This window comes from Trifolium pratense, linkage group LG5 (assembly GCF_020283565.1).
Source record: "Trifolium pratense cultivar HEN17-A07 linkage group LG5, ARS_RC_1.1, whole genome shotgun sequence".
In the NCBI taxonomy this organism is placed as follows: domain Eukaryota; kingdom Viridiplantae; phylum Streptophyta; class Magnoliopsida; order Fabales; family Fabaceae; genus Trifolium; species Trifolium pratense.
Genome location: NC_060063.1, coordinates 28,374,322 through 28,402,214, shown reverse-complemented (window position 1 = coordinate 28,402,214; position 27,893 = coordinate 28,374,322). Strand labels below are relative to the sequence as shown.

Below are 27,893 nucleotides of genomic sequence, written 5' to 3'. Positions count from 1 at the left end.
TTTAACTACTTGTCAAAAAAAAAAAATTTAACTACTATTTTAAATATCAATATAAACCATAAAAAATAATAATAATTAAGTTCCACCGACTCCTTACTATAGTTCAAACTATTGTTGCCCTGTAATATAACGATGCTTGCTTCAATAATTGTCTTTATTGACACGCTTTTATTGATTTTTGTAAATTCACGGTATAAAGGGACCGATAATTATGCTCTAAGTGTCTTCATAATAATTACTTATTAGGTTAAGTGTCTTTATCATAATTACTAATTAGGTCAGTTCGTCTATACATGTACACCAAACACGACACCTCACCTTAAAACTCTATGTTAATGCACTAACAAAATTGTATCATAATTTTGAAAAGAAAAAAAAAACCTCTTCTTCTTGATTGTGAAATTGAATTCAAAGTCCTTAACATTTTGGACTAAACAAAATGACACATTGGGGACAAACACTTATCAACAATTTTGTTAACTAGTAGAGATGATAAGAAAGAACTATATGGCAAGTTCATCAAATCTAGCACGTTAATGATATTGACTGGCCCAACATTGGAAACTTGTCTTAGGTAAAAATCCGAATCCATTCCATATTAGGTTTCAACATATTAGGAAACAAATGAATATTGCAATGACAACTCCAATTTTATGCAAGACATAGAAAAAGATACTAATTGAAGATCTATTTTGATGAACTCAACTAGTGATTGACGCTAGATTTGGTAGAAAATGATCACGGTTTGATCTCCTGCAACTGTGATCGGGGGCTGAAACCACTTGATGACATAACTGACTCCCGAACCATATTATGCAGTCGAATGAACCGAATACTGATTGTGACAACAAAAAAACTCAAATTTGTTGTTGACATTTTCATAAGACAAATTAATTCCTTTGGCATAACGAAACATGAACTAGTTTGTTTTCAGTATGAAAATGTCCGAGATTAATATGGTTTTATTTTTGTCAGGATTAAATTGACCTATCAAAAATTCGTGAGGGATCAAAATGAATCTTCATTCGTAAATAAATTAATATATGTCTTTTTTTTTTCCTAGTTCTAAATTAATCTGTCTTATAAACTCATTAGTGTATATGAATCAGGACTACAATGATGCTTGTTTGAAAAATAAATCACAATTAGCTTAAATCAACTTGATTAACACTAGTACAGAAAACACTTTTTACATCTGGCCAAAACCCCCTTTTACATCTGGCCCCAGTCAGAGGTAGACGTACGAGAAGTAGTAAGTTTACGCTTTTTACATCTGACATTCGCCAGATGTAAAAGTATCCCCTTTTACCTCTGTTCTCGTGTTTCAGCTGACCAATTTTTTTTTTTAATTAAATTGGACCTTTTACATCTGACCAAGTCACCAGATGTGAAATAGTAACTTTATTTAATTTTTTTTTTTTTTCAAAATCCTGCGTTTTTTTTTTTTTATATTTTTAAATCCTATTTTGTAATTAAAAAAAACCAAAATAGCATTACAATTCAACATTCAACCAAAATACAATTACATTCAACCAAGTCATTAAAATTCAACATTCAACCAAAATACAATTACATTCAACCAAAGTCATTACAATTCAAATAAAATACCAAGTCTTACAAGTCAAGCAAAATACCAAAACAATCCAAAATGTTATAACATTCAAGCAAAATACAAGTCATTACAATTCAAAACATCCTAATTAATGTGAATCCATTGTAACTAGCTAGCTCCTAAACCTCATCATCGGAAACAACATAATCTACCTCGGGATTGTACAGGTCAAGAAAACAAGTAGCCCAGTTGTTTCGCAATTCATACATCTCCTCCTCGGTTAATGACGTGGGATCATCGAACACCTACAATACATATACATGATCAAGAATGAAGCATATGAGAAGTGAGAAGGCTAGGATTAAAATGATGCCATTATAATTCCAAATACAAAACACAGCTAGGAAACAGGACAGGAAACACAGCTAACTACAATAGGAAACACAGCTAGGAAACTACAAGAATTTCTAATTGTGGAAGGAAGTCCTACACAGCTAGGAAACTACACAGAATGCAGGAAACTGCATCCAATTTGCCAATCAAGAAGAAAAAAAAAATACCTCCATCCAATTCTTTGTAATACTAGCGGTGACAATGTCAAGCATGTTCTTCATTACATAATATCCACAGTCATTACCGTTAGGTTGTCGCCTTGTCTACATATAAACGACATATAGTTAATACATAAAAAAATATCAATCATGTGTTATGAACGTAAATAAATATTAAAATTTACACCACACTTACTTTGGGAAAAATCCATGTAGCCTTCTTTCTATTACCAAAAGATGCCAATTGATGAACTTTAAAAGCACTAGAAAAATTTAAAAATCAACAAAGTTTTAATAGGCAGTAAGTGGACGAACAGAGGCAAACCAAAGGCAAACTAATTAAAATAATAACTTACTCTGTAAAAAAATTCCACGCTGCCTCAGGTATCTTACGGTGTAATGAACAAAGACAAACTATAACATTGTCCTTAGGACACATAATTATTAATTGCCAATGCCCGCTGTACATAATGAAGAATTATTTATGAGCGATATACTAATACTAATTAAATATAAAAACAAATCAAACTTTTTTCCCATAATAAAGCCATTTGATTTTGCATTTAAGTCATCAGAAGATAATATTAGAGAATACCTCTGGCAGATGAGGATAAAGACCATTGATGCAACCCTCGCCTATGGCACCAAGTGCCAAGACAGCAGCTTCCCTTTCTTTCCAGCCATCATCTCCGACAGTTGACAGCTTGGCCTGATCACATTCTTAGAAAGTTTAGTATATCCTCATAAAGGGAGTGTAACAGCTTCTGGAGAAACTAGTGTCATACAAAAGTATGTATCCAGAAGTAACTCATTATAAGCACAGATCAATATGGTATTTACAAAGAAAGTAGACAACAAAAGAGAAATTGTGGCCATTTATGTGTTTTAAGAAGTCCCACATCGGATATGATGGCATGGACATGGGTTTAAAAAGTAGAGGCAATCCACACCTTACAAACTGGTTTTGTAGGGTTAAGTTAGGCCCAACTCCCAATTCTAAGAATGTCTTCTATACATACACATGTTTAACACAATATTTACATGTATACAATCTAAATTTGAATTGATAGAGCACCAGTTCAACAAACTCATTCCAACAAGGGGATGTAAATCACCTCAACAATAGGCATCAGAGTGGGAAGGATCTCATCTCCAAACACGTTCGAGAGAATATCTAGAGCAGCTGCACTACATTTCCGTAAATTCCAAGTATTAACAACATCATCATCCTGTAATGTGGAAAATAAAATTCAAGTCCAGATCAGAAAAGCACATTTTTCTCGTCATTTCATTTTATAAATAGAGACAAAATGATTAATCAAATGACTATAATAAGCAATCAACAGAGTAGATACAACATACATCATCTTCTACTTCATCTGATCCATGAAACCTTGATACATGAAATCGAGGTTTAAGATCCTGTGGGAAAAACTATCAAAATTAGAAACATGTCAAACTAAAGAAATCCAGTAACTCAGCCAAAATCAATCAGACCTGATCTCGATCAGGTTGAGAACCCTCTTCCTGGAAGAAAAAAGAAAAAAATGAGGTCATGTAATCAAGAACAACAAGAGGATTTAAAGGCATCTACAAACACAAATCAATTGAAAGCAACCTCAGCTTCAATAAGTGATTCATCATCATCTGCATAAGCCATGTTTGACAACAATATCTGCAAAGATACAACAGATAAATTTCAAATTTTAAACCTCGCAACGTAAAACAATAATAGTATAAATATGTATAATTAGGTTTACTGGAATAAGACGAGGCAAATATTCTCTCAAGTTTTCTGGTGGCATTTGAGCATCACAATATGCCGACCTGCAATAACAATTATTAATAAGAAAAACAGACAGAAGCTTGCACGGTTTAAGATACAGCATAACCATAATACAGAAATGTCAAACTTTAATTTGCATTAGTTTGCTGACTTCAGAAACAGGAAATTGACTATTCATATGCTATCCTAGTAAACAAATCATACATAAACAAAAAATAAATAAATTATAAAATCAGCTACCCTTGTGGGATATACTACCCATACCCATATTGTAAAATATTATAGACACCCCCACCCGAACTCTCCCCCCATCCCCTTTTCCCATAAAACAAGCAATTATAATTAAGTTTATTCTTTTCCATGAGAATCATAGCAATATATAGAAGCTAGCTATTAACAAAATCCCCTAGTTGTACAGTAAGTAAATAAAATCCCAAAAAAAGCAGTACCAAAATTCACAGGATTCAAGGGCCACTTCTTCATCTGGGTCCTTGTTGACTTGTAACATATATTCAATCACATTCCTTAGATGTGGCTGCAGTGTGGCAAGCAATTGATCAGAAAAGAAGGAGCTGATAGAAAAGGATTAATTTTAAATAAAGCAAATGACCATCAGACTTGGTGCTGGCTTATTTAAGAATGTAAGACATAGCAACATATTCAGATTTTACTGCTTCCAAATGACATGCATGATAATTTTCCAGTTTATTTGCTTCCTACTTACTCAAACAAGTAAACACTTATATGAAGTGTAATGCGATGGAATCAATAAAGTGCAAAACCCAGCTCAATATGCAATGTTCCCAAAAAACAGCATACTCAAATAACTTTAAAAATTTAAATGAACTAGAATAAGAAGCTCACACCTCCAAGACAGACGGACGGACTTCAATCAGCTGGACAAATGCTGCACAAACCTGGTCGTCAATGGAAATCAGAATGGTCTCAGTTAATTACAGCATTAATAAGAAATAGAAATAGCTGATTTGAGAAATAGAAGTTAATCAATTTCCTTCTTATGAATGGGAAACCTATCAAAAATTAGGTTTCGTGAAACATCAACAGGATCTGATCTTGACTCTCCTCAGTCATAAAAATAATACATTCAATCACTCCCCGTTCAAACTCGGCACTTAATCTACTAGCTTTCATCCAACTACGATCCATACCTATGTTGTGAAATTAAGTTAAAACATGGTAACACCAACTAAAGTATTGGTTTCGTACCCGATGGGAAACCAATCACTTAAATGAATCAATTGCAGATGAAAAAAACATAAATCAATTGCAGTAGAAACAATTCTAAGAGCTAAAACCAAGTAACAAACCACAAACCATGTAAAATCACGAAAGAAATCACAAAGAAATCAAGTAACAAACCAAGTAATAAACCACGAAAATCACAGAAAACATTGTTTATAATATGAACGCTTATAAGTCACGAAAATCTATATTATACTGGTGTTAAGCTATCAATTTATATAGCTATCAATTTAGTTTCACTTTGCTAAAATTTCCTCAACACAAAAGAATCAATTCAATCACAAACTAATAGCATAAACTAATTATTAGTAAGTAATCACAATGCAATAAGCTAATTTTCCAGAAAGAGATTAACACCAGTATTAGCTTTAAATAACATCAAATCAGAGAGAGAGCGAGAGATTACGGATAAGCGACAAAAATCACGATAGAAATTTATAAGCACTTAGATTTAGCTTAACACCAGTATTAAAAAGGAAAATCACGACAGAAATCACGAAAAGGAAAATATTTAAAAAGGATTAAAAAAGAAAGAAGAGTACCTGAATCGATTTGGAGTTAGGGTTCGTGAGAGAGAGGACGGCGCTGGTGGTGAGTTGAGAGAGAGGACGGCGCTGGTTCTTGCGAAGGTGAGGACGGCGCTGGGTTGATGCGTTTTGGGTGCGAATCGAAGGTGAGGACGGCGCTGGGTTTTGGTTCTTCGTTCGTGAAGGTGAGAGGGGTTTTGCTTCGTACGTGAAGGTGAAGAGGGTGGGTGTTGCTGGGTTGCTGCGAATTGAAGGTGAGGACGGCGCTGTGGGTTTTGCTGAGGACGGTGCTGCGAATTGTTGCTTCGTACGTGAAGGTGAAGAGGGTGTTGCTTCGTACGCGAATTGAAGGTGAAGGTGAAGAGGGTTTAGTTCTTTTGATAATTGGGAGAGAGACAGATACACATATTACCTTTACCTTTGTTCCAAAATTTTTTTTTTTTTTTATTTAACCTGACATTTTACATCTGTGGCTAAATATGGCCAGATACATACATATTTTAGATAATTTTCACCATAATTACAAGATTGCCACCGTGTTTAGTTATGCTTCTGGTATATTGAAGTCAGATGTAAAAAGTCTTGTCTATTTATTTTTCACATCTGTGGATATTGAAGCCAGATGAAAAGGCTACTCCATATAGCCTTTTACATCTGACATATGCTCGTCAGATGTAAACATGATGTGTAATATGTCATATTTGTACTAGTGTAAGGACGGTTAAAGAACATCACTGTCAATAATTTTTTTATTTTTTAAAACTAAATCACTGTCAATAATTTTATACACGTACGGTATTGATCCTATTGACTCATGATGAATACACATTATTATTGTATAGTGTCAAATAATAAGGAAAGACAATAACATAAATATTTGTTTTTATTGACAAAGTATTATCACATCAACTTTTCATTCAAACCGTGATCAAGTTTTCACCACTACTAGAAACATCAATTAATCATAAGTCAATAATTCATAGAAAAAAGAGAGGAGAAGAGAACAAAGAGAAAAAGTTATGCTAGATTTAGTAACATAGTATTTTTTAGTGAACTAATAAGATAATATCAACAGAGGATAGAAGATATTCCAATTAAATTGATACCCCCTTATAATCCATAATCTTCAAATAGAGAACACAAAGAGTAAATAATATCATATATTAAGTAAATATATAAGAAATAATTCATAAGCAAATACAAGCAATAGATAAAGACTAAGGATGCATTTGGTTTAACTTAAAAAAATAATTTTTTCTTTGCATTTTAAAAATTGATATTTATAATTTAAAAATGGTAAAATTTATTTTAAATTAATTTTTTTATAAATTAAAAGAATGATTTTGACATTAAATAACTTAAATATTCATGTTAGAGATTTTAACTTAAGAAAATTCACAATTTTTAAAAAAAGCTATCTCCAAAAAAAAAGGGTTTTTTACGGAAAGCTATTTAAAATTTTTTTTTTTAGAGATTTTTTTTTTTGAAATTTTACGATAAAAAAAAATTTATAACAAAATGAAGAAATACTTAAAACGACATTTTAAGAGAAGTTATTTAAACAAATTTTTCATTTGAAACTTTTATAAAAAAAATATTCTTTGTTAAAAAAAATTTAACGCAAAAACAATACACTATAAAATTCATTTTAAAAAAAAAAAGTTAAAACGAATGCACCTAAGTTACACTTTATCCAAAAACAAAGAAGAATAAAGACTAAGTTACACACTTAAGGGAAAGAAATAAAAGCATAAAACTGTATTACAATCTAACAATGCAACATCCGTGTGCAACAATTCAATAATCGCTAAATTATGATCAAAACAATAGATTTGGGGGTTGTTTCAAGTTGTTGGAATTAAAAGCATAAAATAAACAATTAAAATTCAAGATGAGAAAAATAGTTAGGTTGTTTCGAATCTCTTCCCTTTCCCTACTTGGTAACATGTTATTATATTTCACAATTTAAATTAAGTCTGGTTCATCACGACTAATTAACCCTTAAATAGTAATAATCACTCCCTATTCAATAATATCACACTCCCTAATTAATCCCTTAGGTGAGTTGAGAAATTATGAAAGCGTTAAAGATATGCGTTAATTCAAAAGTCACAACCGCTAGTTATGTATCCCTACAATAACTCTGTTGAATAATTATCATCAATTCGAATACCATTTTTTTTTAGAAAAAACAAAAAAGTTAGCCGCCACTCTCATCATAACCCGAATTTCTCTTTGCTTCTTATCTTGTTAATCCACTAGAGAGGAGTAATTTATGGTCAATTTTGATAATCACCTCTCTCTTAATTGTTATTTATTTATTTTTATTTAAATAAGTGATTTTTACGTAGCTTGTTTAAACTAATGATGAAAATAAGACATTGATCACCAATTATTTTTATTAAAGATAAGTAGTGTTAGCTAAACTTGGTTCACTTCATTAATTCATGGTGTTAAAAATTTGAATTAATGTTGAAATCAAACAAAGATTAAAACATTGAGACCTTGCTTATACCGTGCTTATAACTTGTTTTTGCTATTTGGATCATGTAATTAAGACGGTTGAGGGAACAAATGGAGCCCATGATAGTGATATAAGAGATAATTAGCCCTTTTCTTTAGAAATTTGACAAAGACTTTCCAACTATTTCAATATACATCAATTTAAAATTAGTCTTGAGTAAAGACTTAATTTTTAATTAAAGGTAAAATGCTATGTATTTCACTAGATAGAGACACTGACCTTAATTAAAATCCAAGAGTATGGAACAAATGGGTAATTAAATTCCATTTTTTGGATAAGGGAACTTAAACTGAGATGCTTTTCAATATTCCATTTCAATTCTAAGTCAATTAATTTAAATTTTAATATACTAGATGTTTGATTGACAACTATGCGTATGATATTTTTATCGTATTAATTTTATGACAATATAATCTTAAATTATGTATTGAAATATTTGTCTATGAAACATTCGGATCAGGTTAATGGTTCTTAATTTTGTAGGAGTTTTAAGGGACATTGATATATTACTACCTCCGTCCCTAATTATAAGACTCCGTTTGACAAAAATATACTATTCATTTACCTTGTTTTGACCGTATTTTTTTAATAATATATAAATATAAATATTAACATATAAGATCTTGTTCAATTTGTTTTGATGAGTATTTTCAAAATATTAAATTTTTATAATTTTTACTAATAGGCAATTAAAGATATTAGTGATCAAAATTGTGAATTGGCGTACGTGCAGTCAGTGGCGGAGCTAGCCAAAAATAGTGGGGGGGGGGGGGGGGGGGGGGGGGGGGGGGGCCGTAAAACAAAAAAAAAATTGTAAATCCAAAATGCATATTATATTATATACCAAAAAATTAAGTCGTAATAAGGACAAAGTTCATCATCAAAAAAATTAAACTACATGATTTAAAATACCTTAAAACGATGCATTACGCGTTCCAATAGCCTTGAAAGCATCAATAATAGTCTCTGAATCGATACTTGCAGCAATTTCCCTTTCAATATAAACCGACATGCTATCTGCTAGAAAATCAGAGTTCATCTTGTTTCTCAACTTATTCTTGATAATTTTCATTGCTGAAAAGGATCTTTCAGTTGTGGCTGTAGAAACCGGAAGAGTCAAGATAAGACGTAGTAGCCTATCAATCAAGATAACACAACAATCCAAATATTATTTCATATCAATCTAACAGAGCCAAAATTTGAGAGAGGAAAAGGGTTTTGCAATTGAGATTCATACCTTAATCTGAGAAGTACAGTGGAGTGATCGACGTGATGTGGAGGTGCGGTCAATGGTGGTGGTGGTGCGGTGGTGCTCAGGGCGGTGGAGGTGGTGTGTCGACGTGATGATGTAGTTTGCCGTTGGGTTGTTTTGTTCGCAATACATACTCTGTTTTCTGTGTTTCTTGCGTGTGCTAGAGTTTGATGTGTGGGAGGAAAAACAAAAAAGTAGCTAAGGGTATAATTGTAATTGCTCACTATAAAAAAAAAAAAAAAGCTGGGGCGGGCCATGGCCCTGTCCAGCCCACAAGCTCCTCCGCCCCTGCGTGCAGTGGTCAAACAACATCTTATAATAATAAGGACGGAGGTAGTACAATATATATTTTTTTTTGTGTCAAATATTTTATCTTTAAGCGTCTCCTATTAGATGAGATATAGATTGAGAACTGGCTCAACCGAGACGCATATACAAATCCTAAATTTTTTCTTCAACTTTTTGAAACTTCAAATTTATTCTTGAAAAGTTTATATGGACATATAAATTAGTCCTTCAAACGTCATTTTCTATAATAATCCAATGACACAAGCTATGTTTCGGTATACACTATACAAATTGGAATTAATTGGTATACTATCAATTCAGTGCTAGTCTTGAGCACAGTTGTAATGAACAACAGTCCATAACCCCATTTTTTAGTCTCATAGGCAAAATTCATTTAAATTTTGAATTTACAAAGAAATAAAAGTAATAGATAGTGGTATGGAGGGAGTATTAATTATTTGTGGTACGGAGGGAGTATTAAAAAAATAGTATTAAATATTTTATTGATAATGCAAAACGACATATAATTTATTACATTTTTTTCCTCAAAGTGACGTGGTACGGAGGGAGTATTAATTATTTGTCAAAAAAGAAAGGAGTGTACTAATAATGTTGTTCCTTTGCTGATTTTGACATAATCATTCCATATGAAGAACTTTTTTCTTTCCTTTGTGTCTGTTTGGTAAACTTTGATTAATCGGATTAGGCCTTCAACAAATTAATGTCTCATATCTCCCAAATGTTGCAGAACTGTTTTTGTTTTTCTTCTTATTTTAATAATAAAATTGAAAGTGCAAATACTATCATTATAATTTGATATTTAAACAGATAATTTATTTAATTTATTTTAAATTTTTTGTGCTTTTATCTTATAGAAGCACAACTTTTATTAATATCAAAATAGAGTCTCTAAATTGTTTAAAATGGTCTAAATATGTCTGCTTGAAGGTATGTTTTAGTCAATTTTTTAGGGAATTACATGAAATGACAATAATAATTGAAAACTCACACACATAAGTGAAAAAATTGGTGTTCGAACTTCAATTACAACGTTTAACTTAACAATTTCGATATTTTATCAGTTGAATTAGAATTTATAAAAATTTTAGTCATTTTCCTTTCTACACGCAAGAGAAATGTAGCACACAAACCCTACCTAATGTCTTTTTCATCTTTAGGATTATGTGTGTACAAAATTATTGGTACTTTTTATTTACTGGAAATAGGCATGACATTCACAAGCAGCTACACAAAAGTTTATAAGCTTATTATTACTTTTGAGTAAGTGTGACATCTTAGGAAACAACAATAATTATAACAAGCTAGTTTGTTAAAAAAAAAATAAATAGAAGCAGAAAAAAGAAATTATAACAAGGTTAAAAAAAAACAATAATAAGTAAATCTAATTATAATAGGATAGCAATCTTAGCAGAAACAGTGTCTACATTTAGTCTTTGTTTGCAAGAAGGAGGGAAGGGAAGATATGAGATGATTTATTTATTTATTTATTTCAAAAGGAAGGAATAAGTAGAAAAAATATAAGAGTATGGACTTTGGAAATTGGAAGATTATAACTTTGGAGATTTTTTTTTTATCATAATACAATTTTTTTCCTTAATTTAGTGGAGCTAAAAAATTGCTTTGGAGGAGAATTTTGGAGAATTTATATGAATTCTTGAAATTCAATATATGTTGTTATTATATTCTTAATAATAAAAAAAGTTTATGCACTCTCTCTAATAAATTAGGTTAGCCACCATCCATTTTCTCTTTAACTTTTCTCTCTTTTCATTCTTTCACTATAGGGGATAATTTTTTTTGCCTGAAATCACCCCTCAACATTATTCTTGTCTCTCTTTTTATTTAAATAAGTGGTTATCCACAATTCCACATAGATTTTTTTTTTAAAGTTTGTCATCGTCTTGTGCGACATTGTGTTTGTCGTCGTCTTGTACGACGTTTGTTGATTTTTCATTTAGTAGGTGTTTTGTTGATTCAAATTGGCATATCTACATCAACTCATTACAAATCCGATGAAGACTTGGACGCAGATCCGAGAGTATGAATATGTTGGTTACTTATATTTTGCCATATTTGTAGGCACTTTCATGATGATGTTGTATGCTATTAACCTAGGTGTTATAAAATTCACTCTCTTATTGAGTGAAATTAACAAAGGGTCCTACCACTTTTATGTGGAATTTATTTTCAAAGTGCGGAAATTATATTGATTTAACTTAATAACATAACGATTGTTAAAAAGGAGTGTTCTTATTGATGCGTTTAATATGCTAAAAAAATACTCCCTCCGGTCCTTTTTATAAGGAACACTTTGCAAAAAAAATATGGTATTTTTTATAAGAAACTTTGACTAATTTTCAAATGTTTTAAATACTTAATTTCACTTATACCCTTATTTATTATGAGAGAAAATATTAAAAATAAGTAAATTATTTGAATTAAGAGTAATTAAATAAGGGTATACTCCCTTCAGCCTCATATATAAGCAAAAATCACTTTTTTAGATTCATTCAAAAAGAGATGTATCTTGTCTATAATTTGGACTAAATGCATTGTTTTTCTAATGAATCTAAAAAGGTAACTTTTGCTTATATATGAGGCCGGAGGGAGAACATGGAATAAAATTAAATTTATAAGAGTATTAAATAAAAGTAACAATGTAAAATGTGCTTCCTTGGTCTATGTAATTTTTTCAAAGTGTTCTTTATAAAAAAGATCGGAGAGAGTATTGAATATGACAATTTTTGTTATATTCTATTTAATTTTAAAATTATTTTTATTAAAATTTTGTGCGAAAGAAAATACTCCCTCCGGACACATTTATAAGCAAATTTGACTTTTTTGGTACATTGAAAAATAGATGTATGTGCCCTATTATACTCCCTCCGTCCCAAAACGAGTGAGCCATCTTGTGCACTATTCACATATCTTGATTTGACCATATTTTTCTACTAATAAATAAAAACAAATATTATCATATAAGATGTTGTTTGATTCATCTCGATGGATATTTTCAAAATATCATATTTTTATAATTTTTACTATTATACAATTAAATATATTAATCGTTAAAATTATGCATTGACATGCGTGACGCAATCAACTGTCTCACTAGCTCATTATGGGACAGAGGTAGGCATGGCAACAGAACCCGTACCCGCGGGTACCCGCCCGAACCCACCCCGAGTTTGACGGGGAAAAACCGATTTGACTGGGTTTGGGTTCGGGTTTGGGTTTTCCCCGATTTCAAAACATGGGGATGGGGCGGGTAACGGAGATATTGGTACCCACCCCGAACCCGTCCCCGAACCCGCCCGTTTATATAAAATTATTATATTTTGGAATATTGGTTTGTACCGGTACTATTTTATGATTTTGATAATTTTGGTTTGATATTTTGGAATATCATTTCATTTGTATGTTTAATGCATTGAAATGTTGGTTTGTACTTTATTATTTGAAATTTTTTGTATTGTATGTATGTCAGCGTTTAGGAAAATTTAGCGTTTAGAAAAATTTTGGGTTCGGGTAAGGTTCAGCAGGGCAGGGCAAGGTTCGGGGATACCCGAACCCATTTGGGTATACCCGAACCCATTTGGGACGGGGATTGGGTTCAATTTTTCATCCCCGTCGGGTAATGGGCGGGAAACGGGTATTTATCAATGATTCGGGTATGAGAAACGGGGAAGGTAAAAACCGTACCCGCGGGTACCCATTGCCATGCCTAGACAGAGGGAGTAGAGCACGGACATATATTTTCCAATGTACGGAGGGAGTAGATTATACCATGCCAAATTGGGAGACATTTCTTGGAAAATGTAGTAAAGTGACGTACCATTAAAATGCAATAAATATATATCGTATGTATCTGAACCGAATGTTCGATGATATACATTTGTGTTCCTATAATAAAAAAATATCCGTTGTAATACCACAAAATATCCGTTGTTTGCAAGATGTTCATGGATAGTGATTTCACACTTTTTTTTTTGTCTTGATTTCACACATTTTAATTAGAGATGATTAGACATTTTTGCAAATGCACAAGACAAAGAGAATGATATAAATAAATCTCAGCATAACACATTTTAATTGGTAAAAATTCAAATGAATTTCACTAATTAAAAGAGAAGTGAAGACAATAAAATAGAAAAGAACATATGTAAACTACTTACTATTCCTTCAACTAGCTATGATGTTTAAGTAGAATTCAAATGATGTTTAACTAAAAATTTGGTTAAATACCAATATTTTATAGGTAAAATTTATCCAATTTTTTTTAATCAAATAATAAAATAAAAGTATTACATGATATTTGGATGATGAGTAGTGTGTCCTATTTAAGTTGTGCATTTTTTATTTTTTTGGATAGAAATGAGGGCGCTTAAAGCCCTGAGAAAAGAAATTACAACGGAATCAAACGAGAGGTAGAAAATCCCCTAGTATCAGTAGCAACTAAATGCCTAATCTGACTCGGACACTCATACAAAAAATTACACTACAATTCAATAAACAATCCATATTCGCCAAAACGCCAACACATTGATTTCCTTCTCTATATATGAATGAGATATGTGCACATCCTAATCCATCCCCAATAATCTTTTGATATGTTCCACCAAAGTATACCCCATGTGGCTCCTAGTTGCACCGGTTTTAATCACACGAGAGACTGATAACGAATGAATATTTAGCTCAACATCTCGAAACCTCAACCTCCTAGCAAATTTCAAACCTTCAAAGACTCCCTACAACTATGCCGCAAAAGCACTACAACTCCCAATATACTTCGCAAAACAGTTACGAGACGGGGAGTATATCTATTGAATTTTAAATTTGTAATGGTATTGGTATGTCACTTTTCACATATTTTCCAAGAACTGTCTCGCAATTGGGACAGTGCAAAAGACTACTTCTTTTATTAAAATTATTTAAAAAGAAAGAAACAAATTAGCCTAACTTTTCAAGTTGTAAAAGGTTTATTATACATAACATCAAAGACATGAAAAAGAAAGCTTACAAAAAGCCTTAATATCAAATAGGAAAAACATTGTCAATAGTCTTGATCATGTTCCCGTTTAGTTCACAAAAATCTAAAACCGTATCCATCTTTTTTTAACCTTTTATTATGTGAAAGAAAAAAAAAAGGTGAGCAAAAGAAAAATACAGATATAAAAACAAAGGAAAAGAAAAAGGTTTGTATTATGATGAATAGACCTAGTGTTGTGTTATTGTGTTATAGATACTATATAAAGTTGAAAAAGAAACGTTACATGAACATACAATTTGACATCCGACTCCGTATGAATATACAGTTCAAATACGTTTAATTTATTTTATTATTATTTTCTCTCACTTCATATGAAAAACAAATCACATCAGACCAAACCCTAAATCTTAAACCCCGAGTATTCTGTATGATGTCAAACACACTGTCGAATTTTATGTGTCTAAATAACACCTTGCTCAAACGTTGAGATAACGTGACCCCAACAAATATTTCAGTTGATGATACATAAAACAAACGGGACAAATTCATTTGTGGGTTATGTTTTTACTAAAAATAAAATATATGAGTTGATATTTGGGCCAAACAAAGTGGGACAAACAAGATTTTGCGATTGCTCTCTAGCTTTGCAAAGGAAAAGGGGTCCAATGATGTATGTATACGTATATAACAAAATGACACATTTTCATGGATATGCATTAGGGTGGGGGACCAAATCTTAAAACTTTATATATATTAGCTTTCATTTCATCCATAGCTCTAATGTCAGTTTCCAATTTCTAAAGGGTCTACAAAAAAGTTATTATTGTTACATATGGAAAATGATTTCCTTAAAAAAGTATAATACATAAAAAAAATAAAAAAATTCACTTCAATAGCCACCACAAAAAATCACTAGAAAATGTCATGTTTTGCCTTGTGTTTGAGAAGCTACAAATCCTTGCTTCACTAGACATGCATCAATTGGTGTTTTGACGCAGATGAAACAAACATTCACTTCAATAGCCACCACAAAAATTGCTTTGGAATGCAATAATTTAAAGTGAAATGCAAAAACATATGCTTTTATTTTGATTCAACATAAAGAAAATAGATTTATTTTAGACAGATAGAAATTTGACATGCATTTCATATGTTTTTTTTTTTTTTTTTTAAATAGTCTAATGGATATAAATTCATCTCTTGAAGTTGTTTTAAACAATTGATAAAAATAATTTTAAAAACAAGCATTTTTTATTTTTTTTTACCACAAGTATTGTAGGGACTACAATTTCACACCTTTTAAGTAAATAAGTGGAGAATCTCAAATTAAAATCCCGACTCCGTACATATTGCAATGTTTCTATCAATTGAACTATGTTCACTAAAGTAGATAAATGAAGAATCGTAAATTCGAAACTCAATGTCATATTGCAACGTTCCCATCAATTGAACTTTGTTCACAACTACAAACATACTAATAATCAATATAATCTTTATGGGCCAAAAATAACATTAGCTCAATGTTGTGAGAATTTCTTTTGGTGCCCCTGTGCTTCTCGCACGACCTGTTAGTTTCCAATTTTACCAATCTTCTACTTAAGAAGAAGATCTTATAAAAATGAGAAATTTGAGAGAAATTTTGAAACTATCGTCCGCTACTTAAGTAACGGATCAGTCGGTGGTCAAATTTTTCGCACCAGTAAAAGGTCTGCCAAGTGGCCAATTTTGATTGGACACTTGTGCAGCCATAACATGGTATTGGCCAATGGGAGGCAACCAATTTTTTTATAAATTGACCTCTTCATTTCTCTTCTTTCATACCTCTGATCTTCTGTTTTTTCTTATATTTTATTTTTATTGTTATTTTGTTTAGTTTTTGTCATTTCGTGTATAAACTGTTGCATTGCCCGTCGTTGGTTACTAATATTCCTATCAGTGTTCTATAGTCATCATGGTTGGAAACAATGTGGTAATCGACGATGGACTTTTTGTGGCCCAAATTGGGACTGTTGCATTGCCCGTCGTTGGTTACTCATTCCTATAGTGTTCTATAGTCATCATGGTTGGAAACAATGTGGTAATCGACGATGGACTTTTTGTGGCCCAAATTGGGAACAATACGACTAACCAAAATGAGTGCCACTCAATTGGAGTTTTCCCATGCACAAATGAGATCGTTCCATGCTGCTAAACTGGTGAGTGGTAGTAGCTAAGTGGCAACCTGCAGGACCGAAAACAAAACCTGTAAAGGATGCTGAAAGGGACAGTGACTAATCAAAATTGATTTATGTTGTAATGAAATCAATAAAAATATTCCTATTAAAATTTAAAGTTACAAAGCAAATCCTATTTTGTTTTCTTTGTTTACATCTATCAAAAACATCCACTACTTATGTAGCTGATAGCAAAAATTTATAATTCTTCTCGGAGTTTCTAGTGGGCGTGTAGTTCTAAAACCTTGTGAAAATTAAATATTTTTTCCCATCCGCTACATATCTAGCAAATTTGTGTTCTTTTCCTAAATAGCAGACATGAGTATTTTAGTAATTTAACAGAACACGTGAAAAAAGGTTAAAAGAAATTCTCGAATGTTGTATAACTAATAAGAAACCATAGCCCAACCCAAGAATAATGAAAATTATATGTTTTTGAAATATATTTAGTTGTGACTATGGAATTCAACATGACATCCAAATAAAGTCAAAAAATAAAACATGACATACAAACAAATAACATAATTACACTCTGACTCTGAGTCTAACAAAAATCCATTTCAAAATAGTCATATGACATATCAAGAACAGCTAACATGAATAGGAGGCCATAGCAAGTAAAGAACACAAAAAACCCCTGCATGTTATTGAGATACTGTGTTATTAAACACATTTAAATGATACTCCAAAAAAAAACATTGTCTTATGATACTGTGTTGCTATAGATTATTATGAATAATAATATTAAGTCTAAAACTATAGCCAAAGCTCAAATTAAGTAATTATGATTCATTGGACTTGCTTCTCTTTCCATAGTACTGCAGAGCAAATGCAGATCCCAATATCAGCAATGGCACCAGGTACTGCAAGAGCTTCAAAAAGATTCCAGAAGATTGATTGTTTAAGGTAGTTGCTTGAACTGGTGGTGCTGGATTCTTCTTGACTTCTGATGATGGAAGAGTGGCGGTGTCAACCTCCCCAACAAAGTACTTTTCCATAATCTCTACTGCCGAGTCACTGTGGCCAACATCTTCAAAATCAGCGGTGGCGTCCTTCCCTGTGTAAAACACCACAAGATTCTTAGTGTGTTTGGTCTTACGGTGATGAAAGTTAATTTGAATGAATCGATTTTGTAAAATTGATTCTGGCTATAAGTGAGTTGAATGTGAAGTGATATATGTTTGGATACATTCAGGTAAAACCAAGTTGAACAATAAATCTGACGCTAAAAATCATTTGTTGAAGCAAAAGCAACAAATTCTAACTTCAAAATAGAATAAATTCTAGAGACAAAATCAGTTCTAACTACTCATTAACATCCAAACATATCTTAATCAATTATACACCTCTGATATCAATTTTGCCTCCACTCTTTTTCAAAAAAATTTTGCCTCCACTATTGTAGTGAGAAAAATTGATTTTGACTGGTTTAGGAAATAGTTTTTAACTTGCAGCTGAAGATTAATGACATGAACCAACCAAGAGAAACTAATCACCTGTAGCAGACAGTAAAGCCTCGTCACCTCCTGGATGATCATCCAAAAATGGTGTAACATCATATACCTGTTAAAATGGAATGCAAGTTAGGTAAACTAGTTTGATGTGTATACACTCCTAATAACAATAAAACCAGAAAAACACTAACCAACACCAACAATTAATTACTAACTTTGGCCGTTTAAAAAAACCCAATAAAACCACAAATCTAAGTAATCTAAACACGTTGTCATGAATGAATGGGCAGAGAACACTTTGAGTATGTATTGAAATGAAGAAATAAAAGTACAGAATAGTATCTCATATCATACTCTCTAATAAGTTTCGTTCTTCTACCACTTTTTACACCAGCGTATGATGAATCCATTCATTTGTCAAAAAGTGATCACAAGATCATGTTAAGAATCCCACATTGGTTGCGAGATGGCTGGAATATATGTTTATATGTGAGGCAATCCTCACCTTACAAGTTGGTTTTGTAGGGTTGAGTTAAGCCCAACTTCCATTTCTAAGACATCATAATAAGCCAAATACCATTACGACTCCCAAATTTGCTAAAGTAACCACCGATGAGTTCATTTTTCTCTCTAGGATTAAGATGGTCTAGATATAAAATTCAACCAACAAAGCAGACACCACTCACTTAAAACATCAATATTTACCATATGATCTATAAACTAGCCAATCCACTCATTTGGAAGGGGTACATTAGGCGACATGGGAATCAGCAGGAGTAACTGCTTGATGCTGGTTAAAATAGGGAATAAATAGTAGTATAACTGCTTGGTGGCAGTTATTTATTACTAGCATGATAGGGACTTCAATATCATAAGATGTCAAAGTCCCACATTGAGAAGTCTAGGACTCTCACTGGAGTAATAAAGTGGTTTAATTCTACTCTAAGAGACGGATGAAAATCACAAAAAACAAAAACAAGCGAGAATTTAACTGTATTGATAATGGAAGACGAAAATGAGAGATGGAACTCTCCACAATAGCTAAACCTAAACCAGAGCCACAGCTCTCAGAGAAGATACTTTCTCTATCCAACCTTTTCTAACAGAAGGCTGACTTACCCTTGATTATTTCCTCCCTCTCACTATCGCTGTAGCACTGGCACAGTGACACTTCTGATCAAATGTGTTCCAGTGTCCGACACCGATACATGTGATGTGATTATATTCAAATAATTTGTTTTCTTAAATTACCATCGATGTCGACGTAAGTAGTGTGTCTGGTGCTTCATAGTTCACTCTATGTCTATCATAAGCAAATCATAACAAACTGCAAGCTAGGCAGTCCCCCCCATTCTCACACCTATCCTCTCTCTTATTCTTACCGTCATACATGCAACATATCATGGGTTTACCATGCTTTGAGCTTACTGACACCTCATCAGCAGGCCAAGCACTAATAGGCCTAGTTAGAATCCTATCACTAAGACAGCTAGCTTCTGAGAGAGATTTGAATTACACTTCCTCCTTTAAGAAGTAAGTATGCATTACACTTTAACATGAATCTTTTTGATTGTAGCAAATAACTTTTAATCATCATTTCAAGAATTTATTTTATCATTTTGTACACTACAACTCATTCTAACATAAAATATTGGTTTATTTTGATTGTGCACGCACATCATTCATCAAAATAAAGTTAAATAAAAAAACATAGAACCAAACTGACCATATATCAAAACAAATTAACAAATGCATCATAATTTTCAAAATTTCCATTATCTTCTATTAGTGAAGCGGCTGGATAAGTGCAGATTTAACCATGGATAAATTTACTACTATAAACGGTGTGATGGAGTTAGGTCAAAATGATAGTGCACAGGACATGATTAATCTATTAACAGCTGTTTGCTTGTAATGTTTAGTTTACAGATTAGATTCTCCGAAGCAAGGTTGTTAAACACATTTTACTACGTGCACAGTAAATATTCAACATTCCAACTTAACAGAAGCAAACCACGTTCAATACTAAAATTTAAATATCCAGACCACACTAGATTAGAGATAGCATTATAGTTACAAATCTCAAGTTAAGTTCATAAGAAACCACACAAAAAGAGAATTACAAGTTGAAAATAAGTTCATAATAAACTTCATAAAAAGAGCATTACCAGTTGAAAATCGATGGACAAATTGACAAATCACACAGCCAAAATTACTATAGGGTGAAGGATGATGCGACTGGGTTCCACTCATTGGAGCTAGATTCATCTAGATAGGTTTCTAATAAACTAAGAGCATGATTCATCTCCCACAACAAACTGAGAAAATGATCTATCTAAAAATTTTGCACAGTTGCAATGCCAAAATGATGAAATTAAAAAAACAGTCCAATTTTTACAGACAGTATAAATATGTATGAATAATTAATGACCAAACAACTCTCTAAATCATCAAATAGCATATTCCATCTAAAACCCTGAAATTTATCCACATTTTACGGCAAAATTCGAATTAAATTTTATTTTATTTGAAAACCTGTTATTGCAAAAGTAAACAAGCTAAACCAATGTTAATATGCAATTAGATGCCATATACAAAGGTTAAAGCACAATGTTGGCGCTCATATTTTTGAACTGAAACGACCTTAAAACCTACATCTGTGACTATCCGGTCTCTCAATCTCAAATACAAGGGGTTTTATAGACATTTGGGATGAAAAATAAGTAAGATTAACATTATGGAAATTTGGTGGAAATATGATGAAATTTGAAAGATTTTTGGTTAAATTTATTTTCTTGATTTAGGTTTATACAATTGATCGGTAGGTTATGAGCTAGATAGGATTTTAAACAAGGTAAGATTTTTAATATCAAAACAAGGATCTTAAAGTTTTAAGCAGAGATAAAATATTAATCAAAAGACAAGATCATAGAAAGTCAAAAAATTGAAATAAAATGAATCCTGGGTTTTAAATAAAGGTCTCCAACCGCGATCCATGACATAATGCTTTTTGACGTTGCCCAAACCGCAACGCGACAACAATTGAGACCACATCGACTACATTTGACTACAATTCTTATTTTTCTTTTCTTTTTCAAGAATCACAATGTGACAACAACCGTTACTTCAACCATGATTAAAACCCTAACTGAACCCTAATTTTCAGCTCCCCTCAAAACCATACAAAAGAAGGCAAAGATCAAATTCATATCATAATCATCCTCAGTCAAATCAAGTAAAGAAAGAGTCTTCAACTCAATAAATGAACAAATCAGATTCATCACAGAAACTTAACCAAATCAATTAAGAAAAATAGATCAACAAATAAGAAATTGCAGACACAAAAAATTAAAAAAATTAAAATTGACCTTGTTGTTGACTATGATCCAACAATCTTTCTTGTGATTGTGCTTAGCTACATCCTCAAAGGTTAAAATCTTTGATGTTGAACCCATCTTCTTTCACTGCAAAATCATTATCATTATTCATTAAATTAAATATATAACACACAAATGAAGAAACAAAAAATGTTAAATAATGGAAACACAAAATAATTTCAGATTCATAGAAAATGAAAATGAAGAAATTTTTTTGCTTACAGTGTTGTGATTGAAAGGTTTGTGATGGGGTTTTCAGATTGCAGTGATGATTTTTTGTTTTTTCTGAAATTAAATAATTTGTACTATAGACGGTGAAACGACGTCGTTGTGATGAACATCGAGTATAACGATGGTGTTGGTGTGGCATTAATTGAATTATTAAATATTGAGTGTGTATTACACACGTTTTATCTTTCTTTCTTCAATTAATGAATGATAGTAACTAAACTAACTGATGTTGAAATGTAAAAATAAATAAAAATAAAAAAACTCGGATTGATCCGCTAAAAAATAAAGGACTGGACAAGACAACTCAAGTTATACTGTGTTTGATTGTAAAACTGTTTCAGGGATTGGACAAAGTGAGAGGCAGGACAAAAACAGAAATTTTTGTCCTCACTAAATCACAACACAACTTTTTGTCCTAAGTATAAGTCGTCTAAAATACCAAAATATCATTTTATTCACCAAACATTGTTAAGAAAAAAAAAATGTTCAATATCATAAAAGTTTGTTCTGTGTTGTTCTGTCATGTGTTGTGTTGTACTGTTCAGTACTTATCCTTTAACAGATCAAATGTACCTTTATTTTTAATTACCGTTTGAGTTAATGTTGGATTTTTTTTAGTTTTTTTTTATATTTTTTTTTTGTTTTTACCACCAGTTTAATCTGGTTCGGATGTCATTTCTGGTATCAAGTGGTTCCAATCCCCTCCCGATCGCAGTTGCGGGGATCAAATCGTGATCCTCACTACCAAGTTCAGTGTCAATCGAACCATGGTTTTTTTTAAGATAAGTCATCGTTGAGTTTTTTTTTTTTTAAGATAACATTGTTGAATTTTGCGTAAAAAAAAGAAGTTTTTGTTGAATTTGATCTCTTAATACATGTTGTCGGATAGGTGTAATCGGGATATAATTAGTTAGTAATTTGAATTAGTGAACTTTTTCCATTTTGAATGTCGGTATAAGCGAATTTGGCGGATGTGGATTGGGTGCAGTCAGCACCTGTGACTGCATGCAGTCATAACGATTATAGCCATCCGTTCTTTGATCATACGGTCCAGGTTAACTGCAGCTTGAAACATGTTAAAACTGTATTAAAACTGTATTAAAATCTGAGCCACAAGATGCTGATCAAACAGTTGAAAGATGTTAACTGCAGCTTGACTGCACAATAACTGACTGCGCATAATCCATTTCGATGGTTCGAGGAGACCCTTTGGTTCATATGTCATTGGTTCCAGCTTAGGGTTGAACATTAGGAGAGAAGGAATGTGAAGTTCAAAAAAATAATTATATATTTATATATGAATTAAATTTTTTAAGGCTTTCCTTGACTTAAAATCTTGAGACCTAAAACTCTTACTTATGTTGTTTGGCCATTGGATGGGTCTTGTATCACTGATTCAATTAAGTTTTTCTAATTAAAATCCAAGCCGGCACTCAGAGTACGTCCACAACATTATACTAAGTCAAATTTAAGAGGACACCGACTTCTCCAAAATGTGCTAAAATTTAGGGTCAAAATTGCTATTTTTAAAATAGAGATCAAAATGACTTAATGTAATTATTTTTTTGACATCTGCCCTCTGGTTCCCAGGGGAAGGCCCCGGGTAATCCATAGTTCGGTTGCGAAGTTAGGAAAACTTGGCTATGAATTGTTCCACCAAAAATCGAACTCAGGTTCTCCTGAACGATTCGTCCTAGCAGAAGTTCATTAACAACTTGAGTCTAATGATCGAACTCAGGTTGTCCTGAACGATCCATCCTAAAAGGAAATCATTAACCACTTGAGTTTAATGTCTTGATTAAAATAGCGTAATTTTAAAACTTAGGTAAAAAAAAAAAAACATTTTAGCCAAAATATTATCCAAAATAATGCATAGTTAATGCGTGCCAAATTAAACTTCAACATAATAATGACAAATAACAGAGATATATGTTCTTAATTACGTCAAACTAAAGCCAACGGGAAACAACATAATCACACAAATTACAAAATCAAATGGTTCATCTCTTTGGTCATAATAGACACAAAGATAACCTAAGTATTTTAGTCTCATACGTATCATAAATAAATCTACATGGCCAGATGAACAGTGACACTCCCAGGGCTCAACACTAGCTAGCATGCACCTGCAACACCTAAAAAAATGTCAAACCAAATAACCAAAAAAATTTCTTAATCAATGTTATTAAAATAGATAAATGCAATAAAATATGCAACAATTTCTCCTTTTTAATTAACGCTTGCCTAAATATAGGTGAACTTAGGAAACTCAATTGTAGAGAATCCAAATACGTGCCCTCTCCTCTCTTTTTTCCGACTAGAAGAAATTTATAGCATTTTATTCGTGATTATATTGTTTATGCTCATTTTGTACATGCTTAATTATTTATGCCAGTGAAAGGTATGTATTTTGATATTTTTAGTAATTAAATATATTTTTTAACTTTATAAAATATAAATAATCTAAAATATATTTTAATTTTTTTAATCGTTTCGTAAGAAAATATATTGAATTAAAAATATATATAACTCTATTATTTTAATATGAAAACTTTGAAGAAATTTGTATGCGTTTTTAGTCAGCTATTTGATTAACAACATAAGAAGAGGTATACAAAATATATGATGCTAATTAAAGCAACCTATCCATCAATATATCACTTTTATAGATTGATTAGAACGTATATTATGAACCTCTTTGCTTGGATTTTTTAGGGTAATTCAATGGGATGGACCCATGGATTGTAAATAGTTAGTTTAGGAAAAAGGTTTTTCATGAATCAAAATATAACTAAATATGATTATTTTTAGTAAATCTTAAATAAATAGGCTCTATGTATATATGAGGGATCCGTTAACTGTAGGAGTAAGTCTAAAATGTAGCCTGTTTTTATTGATAAGACATTGTGGTTTAAGTATAAAGAAAGTCGAGTTTGACTCATATTCACTTATTAGTGGATAGACGCTCAAAAATTATTTGTGTTGTTAATTACCGATACTCGAGGATTGATTTGTTACTAATCAATGGATGTGTTCTTTTTCTAAGTATATAAAACTAATCAATGAATGTGTTAGTAACATCACCTCAAATAGAAATGATAAATGAGTATATATATATAGAGATAAAAGCAAAAGACAAATGTAAAAAAAAAAGTGTTCTAAGGATAATTAACCTCTTTCAACCTAACATATGTGTTTGTCATGTATTGAAACAAAGAAGAAAACCCAAAATAAATTGAGACATGAGTTGCTTTTTTTCATACTTAGTTGTTTGCCACATAAATCTTCCATCACAAACAAATGAAAATATAAAATAGACATTTCATGAAAATGGAATTTTTAAGCATACCTTAAATTGGGAGAAAATAACTTGAGTCATTGCCTTCATTCATGTGATTATCATTAATTATTCCTTCTGCTTTGTGAATTTTGACATCAACAAGATCCGGGTGAATTTTCCTCTTTAACATCTTTTTCATCAGCTACAACATTACAAATCAGTTAAACCAAACCTATTAATTTCAAGCAAATAATCAATTAGTGGCTTATCAAATTAAACATTCCCAACACACTATCATATTTACAAAAGGCCCTTACAAATCAAACAATGAAGCACTAACACTAGACACACGACATGACATGACACTGACACTCACACCCCGATACTTTTCAGAAAATGAAAGTTAACGAACTTAACTCCATGTGTGAGTGTAGTGTCGAACACCAGACACACATCTTAAATCTGAAGTGTTAGTATTACATAACTGCCAAAGACAAAATAAAAAATTAACTTGGTGCTTGATTTTGTTAAAATTCATTAGGATTAGGATGATTTCATTTTAATTTTAAATTTCAAATTCTTATACTCTCTCCGTTCCTTTTTAAGTGGCACTTTTGACCACTACTCACATGTCAATGTATAACTTTGATCACTAATATATTTAATTATATATTATAAAAAATTATGAAACTTAATATATTGAAAATATTCGTCGAGACAAATTGAACAATATCTTATTTGCTAATATTTGATTTTATATATTAATAAAAATTTATGGTCAAAGTAAATTATGTAAATAGTGCACATTGATCAAAAACAACACTTCCAAAAATTAAAGGAATGGATGAAGTAATTTTTAGCAAGTTCATGAGGTAGTATAACTTACTTTCTTGATATCTTTCATTGGATGTGCATTTGGTATAATCTTCTTAGCAAAAGAAAGTCCATTTTTTGCTTTAAGGTTTGGCTTTTCACTAGCCTCAACCATGACTTTGGCTGCATGGTAATCAAGTTTCATCTTAACATCAGAATCAGCAAGAAAAAGATCAGCTAATGTGATCCTTTTCTTTTGATCAGATTCCACATCATTTGCCTCCATAATTTCATGACAAATCACATGTGGAACCTCAACAATTTCCTTAAAGTTCATAATCATAATTTCATCTTCTTTTATAGCATCAATATCATCATGGTTTTCACAAACAACATCCTCAAAGTTGTTCTCATTAAATGTATTGTTGATCAATGGATTAAGTTCCTCTTTTTCAACATTATAGAATTTTTCAACATCATCATCAACTAAGTCATGTTGTTTTTCAGCTTCCAAAGAAAAGTAATTTTTGTGATGGTTGATGGATTCCAATGGATCATAGCCAAGAGTACCAATGGTTAGAATTCCATCTTTCCAACCGCCAAGCATATCGGTCAAAGCAACTTGTTTCAACAAAGCTTGATTATCATTGTTGTTCATTGTAGATTCAGTCTTTTTCATGTTTGAAGCAAATCCATCTGAGTAAAAACAACATAATTTTCATTGAAGAAAAAAAAAATTGAAAAAAATCAAAGTACTATTGATTTATTACAAGTGTAACTACATCATTATATATTGCTGACATCTCAACTATGTTGACACCCACAATACAAGAATCATTTGAGACACCCTTAATATATTATTTAAAAAATAGAATTAAGAGCAAAAATCATGAGCCTAAATATTAAGTTGAAAATTGAGTGAAGCTTAATTAATTTATAGAATTCAAAGTTCAAACCCTTGAGAGTACTATTGTTATGATGAAACTTCTTGTGCACCCAATTGAAGATCTGTAACAAAGAATACACTATGATCACAAAAATTATATATATTAAAGAATATACTATTTATGATCTCAACATATTTAATGGACTATAAAATAAAATAAAAATTAAAGTAAATTGAATATGCATATGCATGAAAAATAAAAGTTTTTTTTTTTTTAACAATGAAAAATAAAAGGGTTGTTTAATGTGTGCATTATGGATTGAATTACCTTCATGGTTTAGTTTTCTTTAGAAAGTTGGCAAGAGAATTTTGGTGATGCAAGTTATTGAAATGAAGAGAATTTGAGGAATGAAGGGTCCAAATAATGAGGAAAAAAGGGGAAAACTACAATGAGGGACCAACATGGGATGTTAAATTAGGTTATGCCACGTGGTTACTAGACCCCACTGACCCCTTACATTTGGATTGTGTAATTTGGCTATGTTTGTGTCACAACAATATTGGTGTGATATGTTTTAGTCACTACTCACCATGTTACTCCTTCATTCTTAAGTTGCAATTAACATTCTCATATCATATGGAAAATGTTCAATTACATAGGAATTGAATGGCTTAAATTTTTTCATGACCATGATGAGTTTCTTTGTTTATCTAACAGTTGGTATGTACATTTGCATTGGTCTATTTTGTGCCTACTCTATGTTTCCTAGAATGCACTCTTTTTTGCATGATATAACCGGTTGAGAACAGCTAATGGATAGCATGAATTGCTTCTTTCGATTTTTACCTATCATTTTCTGTGGAGTTTGCCTTAAAATATGTTCA

The 27,893-nt window shown here is 31.5% G+C and overlaps 3 protein-coding genes across 4 annotated transcripts; all 3 read right to left on the bottom strand.

The window, feature by feature from the left end:
- Positions 1-2,299: 2,299 nt before the first annotated feature.
- LOC123883469 (transportin-1-like) lies at positions 2,300-6,043 on the bottom strand. The gene is made up of 11 exons (XM_045932287.1): positions 5,695-6,043; positions 4,756-4,806; positions 4,339-4,424; positions 3,864-3,930; positions 3,722-3,778; positions 3,601-3,630; positions 3,466-3,525; positions 3,219-3,332; positions 2,699-2,812; positions 2,460-2,564; positions 2,300-2,366 (listed from the first exon to the last, which is right to left on the bottom strand). The coding sequence occupies exons 3-10, from the start codon at positions 4,395-4,397 to the stop codon at positions 2,532-2,534; spliced, it is 534 nt and encodes a 177-aa protein (XP_045788243.1). The 5' UTR covers positions 4,398-4,424; positions 4,756-4,806; positions 5,695-6,043; the 3' UTR covers positions 2,300-2,366; positions 2,460-2,531.
- Positions 6,044-17,587: 11,544 nt separating this feature from the next.
- Positions 17,588-22,169, bottom strand: LOC123883468 (cytochrome b5-like). Its single transcript, XM_045932285.1, has 4 exons — positions 22,021-22,169; positions 21,790-21,885; positions 18,464-18,530; positions 17,588-18,024 (listed from the first exon to the last, which is right to left on the bottom strand). Exons 2-4 carry the CDS (start codon positions 21,874-21,876, stop codon positions 17,750-17,752), a joined length of 429 nt encoding a protein of 142 aa, XP_045788241.1. The 5' UTR covers positions 21,877-21,885; positions 22,021-22,169; the 3' UTR covers positions 17,588-17,749.
- Positions 22,170-23,898: 1,729 nt separating this feature from the next.
- LOC123883467 (protein TILLER ANGLE CONTROL 1) lies at positions 23,899-27,454 on the bottom strand. Of its 2 annotated transcripts, none has more exons than XM_045932284.1 (5): positions 27,337-27,454; positions 27,079-27,130; positions 26,196-26,818; positions 25,379-25,511; positions 23,899-24,155 (listed from the first exon to the last, which is right to left on the bottom strand). In XM_045932284.1, exons 1-4 carry the CDS (start codon positions 27,340-27,342, stop codon positions 25,380-25,382), a joined length of 813 nt encoding a protein of 270 aa, XP_045788240.1. In that variant the 5' UTR covers positions 27,343-27,454; the 3' UTR covers positions 23,899-24,155; position 25,379. The 2 variants fall into 2 exon arrangements, with proteins under 2 accessions (XP_045788240.1, XP_045788239.1); XM_045932283.1 differs by having other exon boundaries at positions 23,899-24,163; positions 25,377-25,511; positions 27,337-27,426.
- Between the last annotated feature and the right edge of the window lie 439 nt (positions 27,455-27,893).

What these genes read in the sequence shown, in the direction of transcription:
- LOC123883469 (XM_045932287.1), bottom strand. Translation starts at nt 4,397, where the DNA reads ATGTTACAAGTCAACAAGGACCCAGATGAAGAAGTGGCCCTTGAATCC. An exon ending in ATTTGCCTCGTCTTATTCCA is followed by an intron (nt 3,779 to 3,863) that starts GTAAACCTAATT and finishes GTATCTTTGCAG; the next exon opens with ATATTGTTGTCAAACATGGC. An exon ending in CTCTGATGCCTATTGTTGAG is followed by an intron (nt 2,813 to 3,218) that starts GTGATTTACATC and finishes GAATGTGATCAG; the next exon opens with GCCAAGCTGTCAACTGTCGG.
- LOC123883468 (XM_045932285.1), bottom strand. Translation starts at nt 21,876, where the DNA reads ATGGGTTCAACATCAAAGATTTTAACCTTTGAGGATGTAGCTAAGCAC. An exon ending in GGATCATAGTCAACAACAAG is followed by an intron (nt 18,531 to 21,789) that starts GTCAATTTTAAT and finishes CCATTTTAACAG; the next exon opens with GTATATGATGTTACACCATT. An exon ending in GGCTTTACTGTCTGCTACAG is followed by an intron (nt 18,025 to 18,463) that starts GTGATTAGTTTC and finishes TGTTTTACACAG; the next exon opens with GGAAGGACGCCACCGCTGAT.
- LOC123883467 (XM_045932284.1), bottom strand. An exon ending in TAACAATAGTACTCTCAAGG is followed by an intron (nt 26,819 to 27,078) that starts GTTTGAACTTTG and finishes GTTTTTACTCAG; the next exon opens with ATGGATTTGCTTCAAACATG. An exon ending in CAATGAAAGATATCAAGAAA is followed by an intron (nt 25,512 to 26,195) that starts GTAAGTTATACT and finishes GTAATGTTGTAG; the next exon opens with CTGATGAAAAAGATGTTAAA.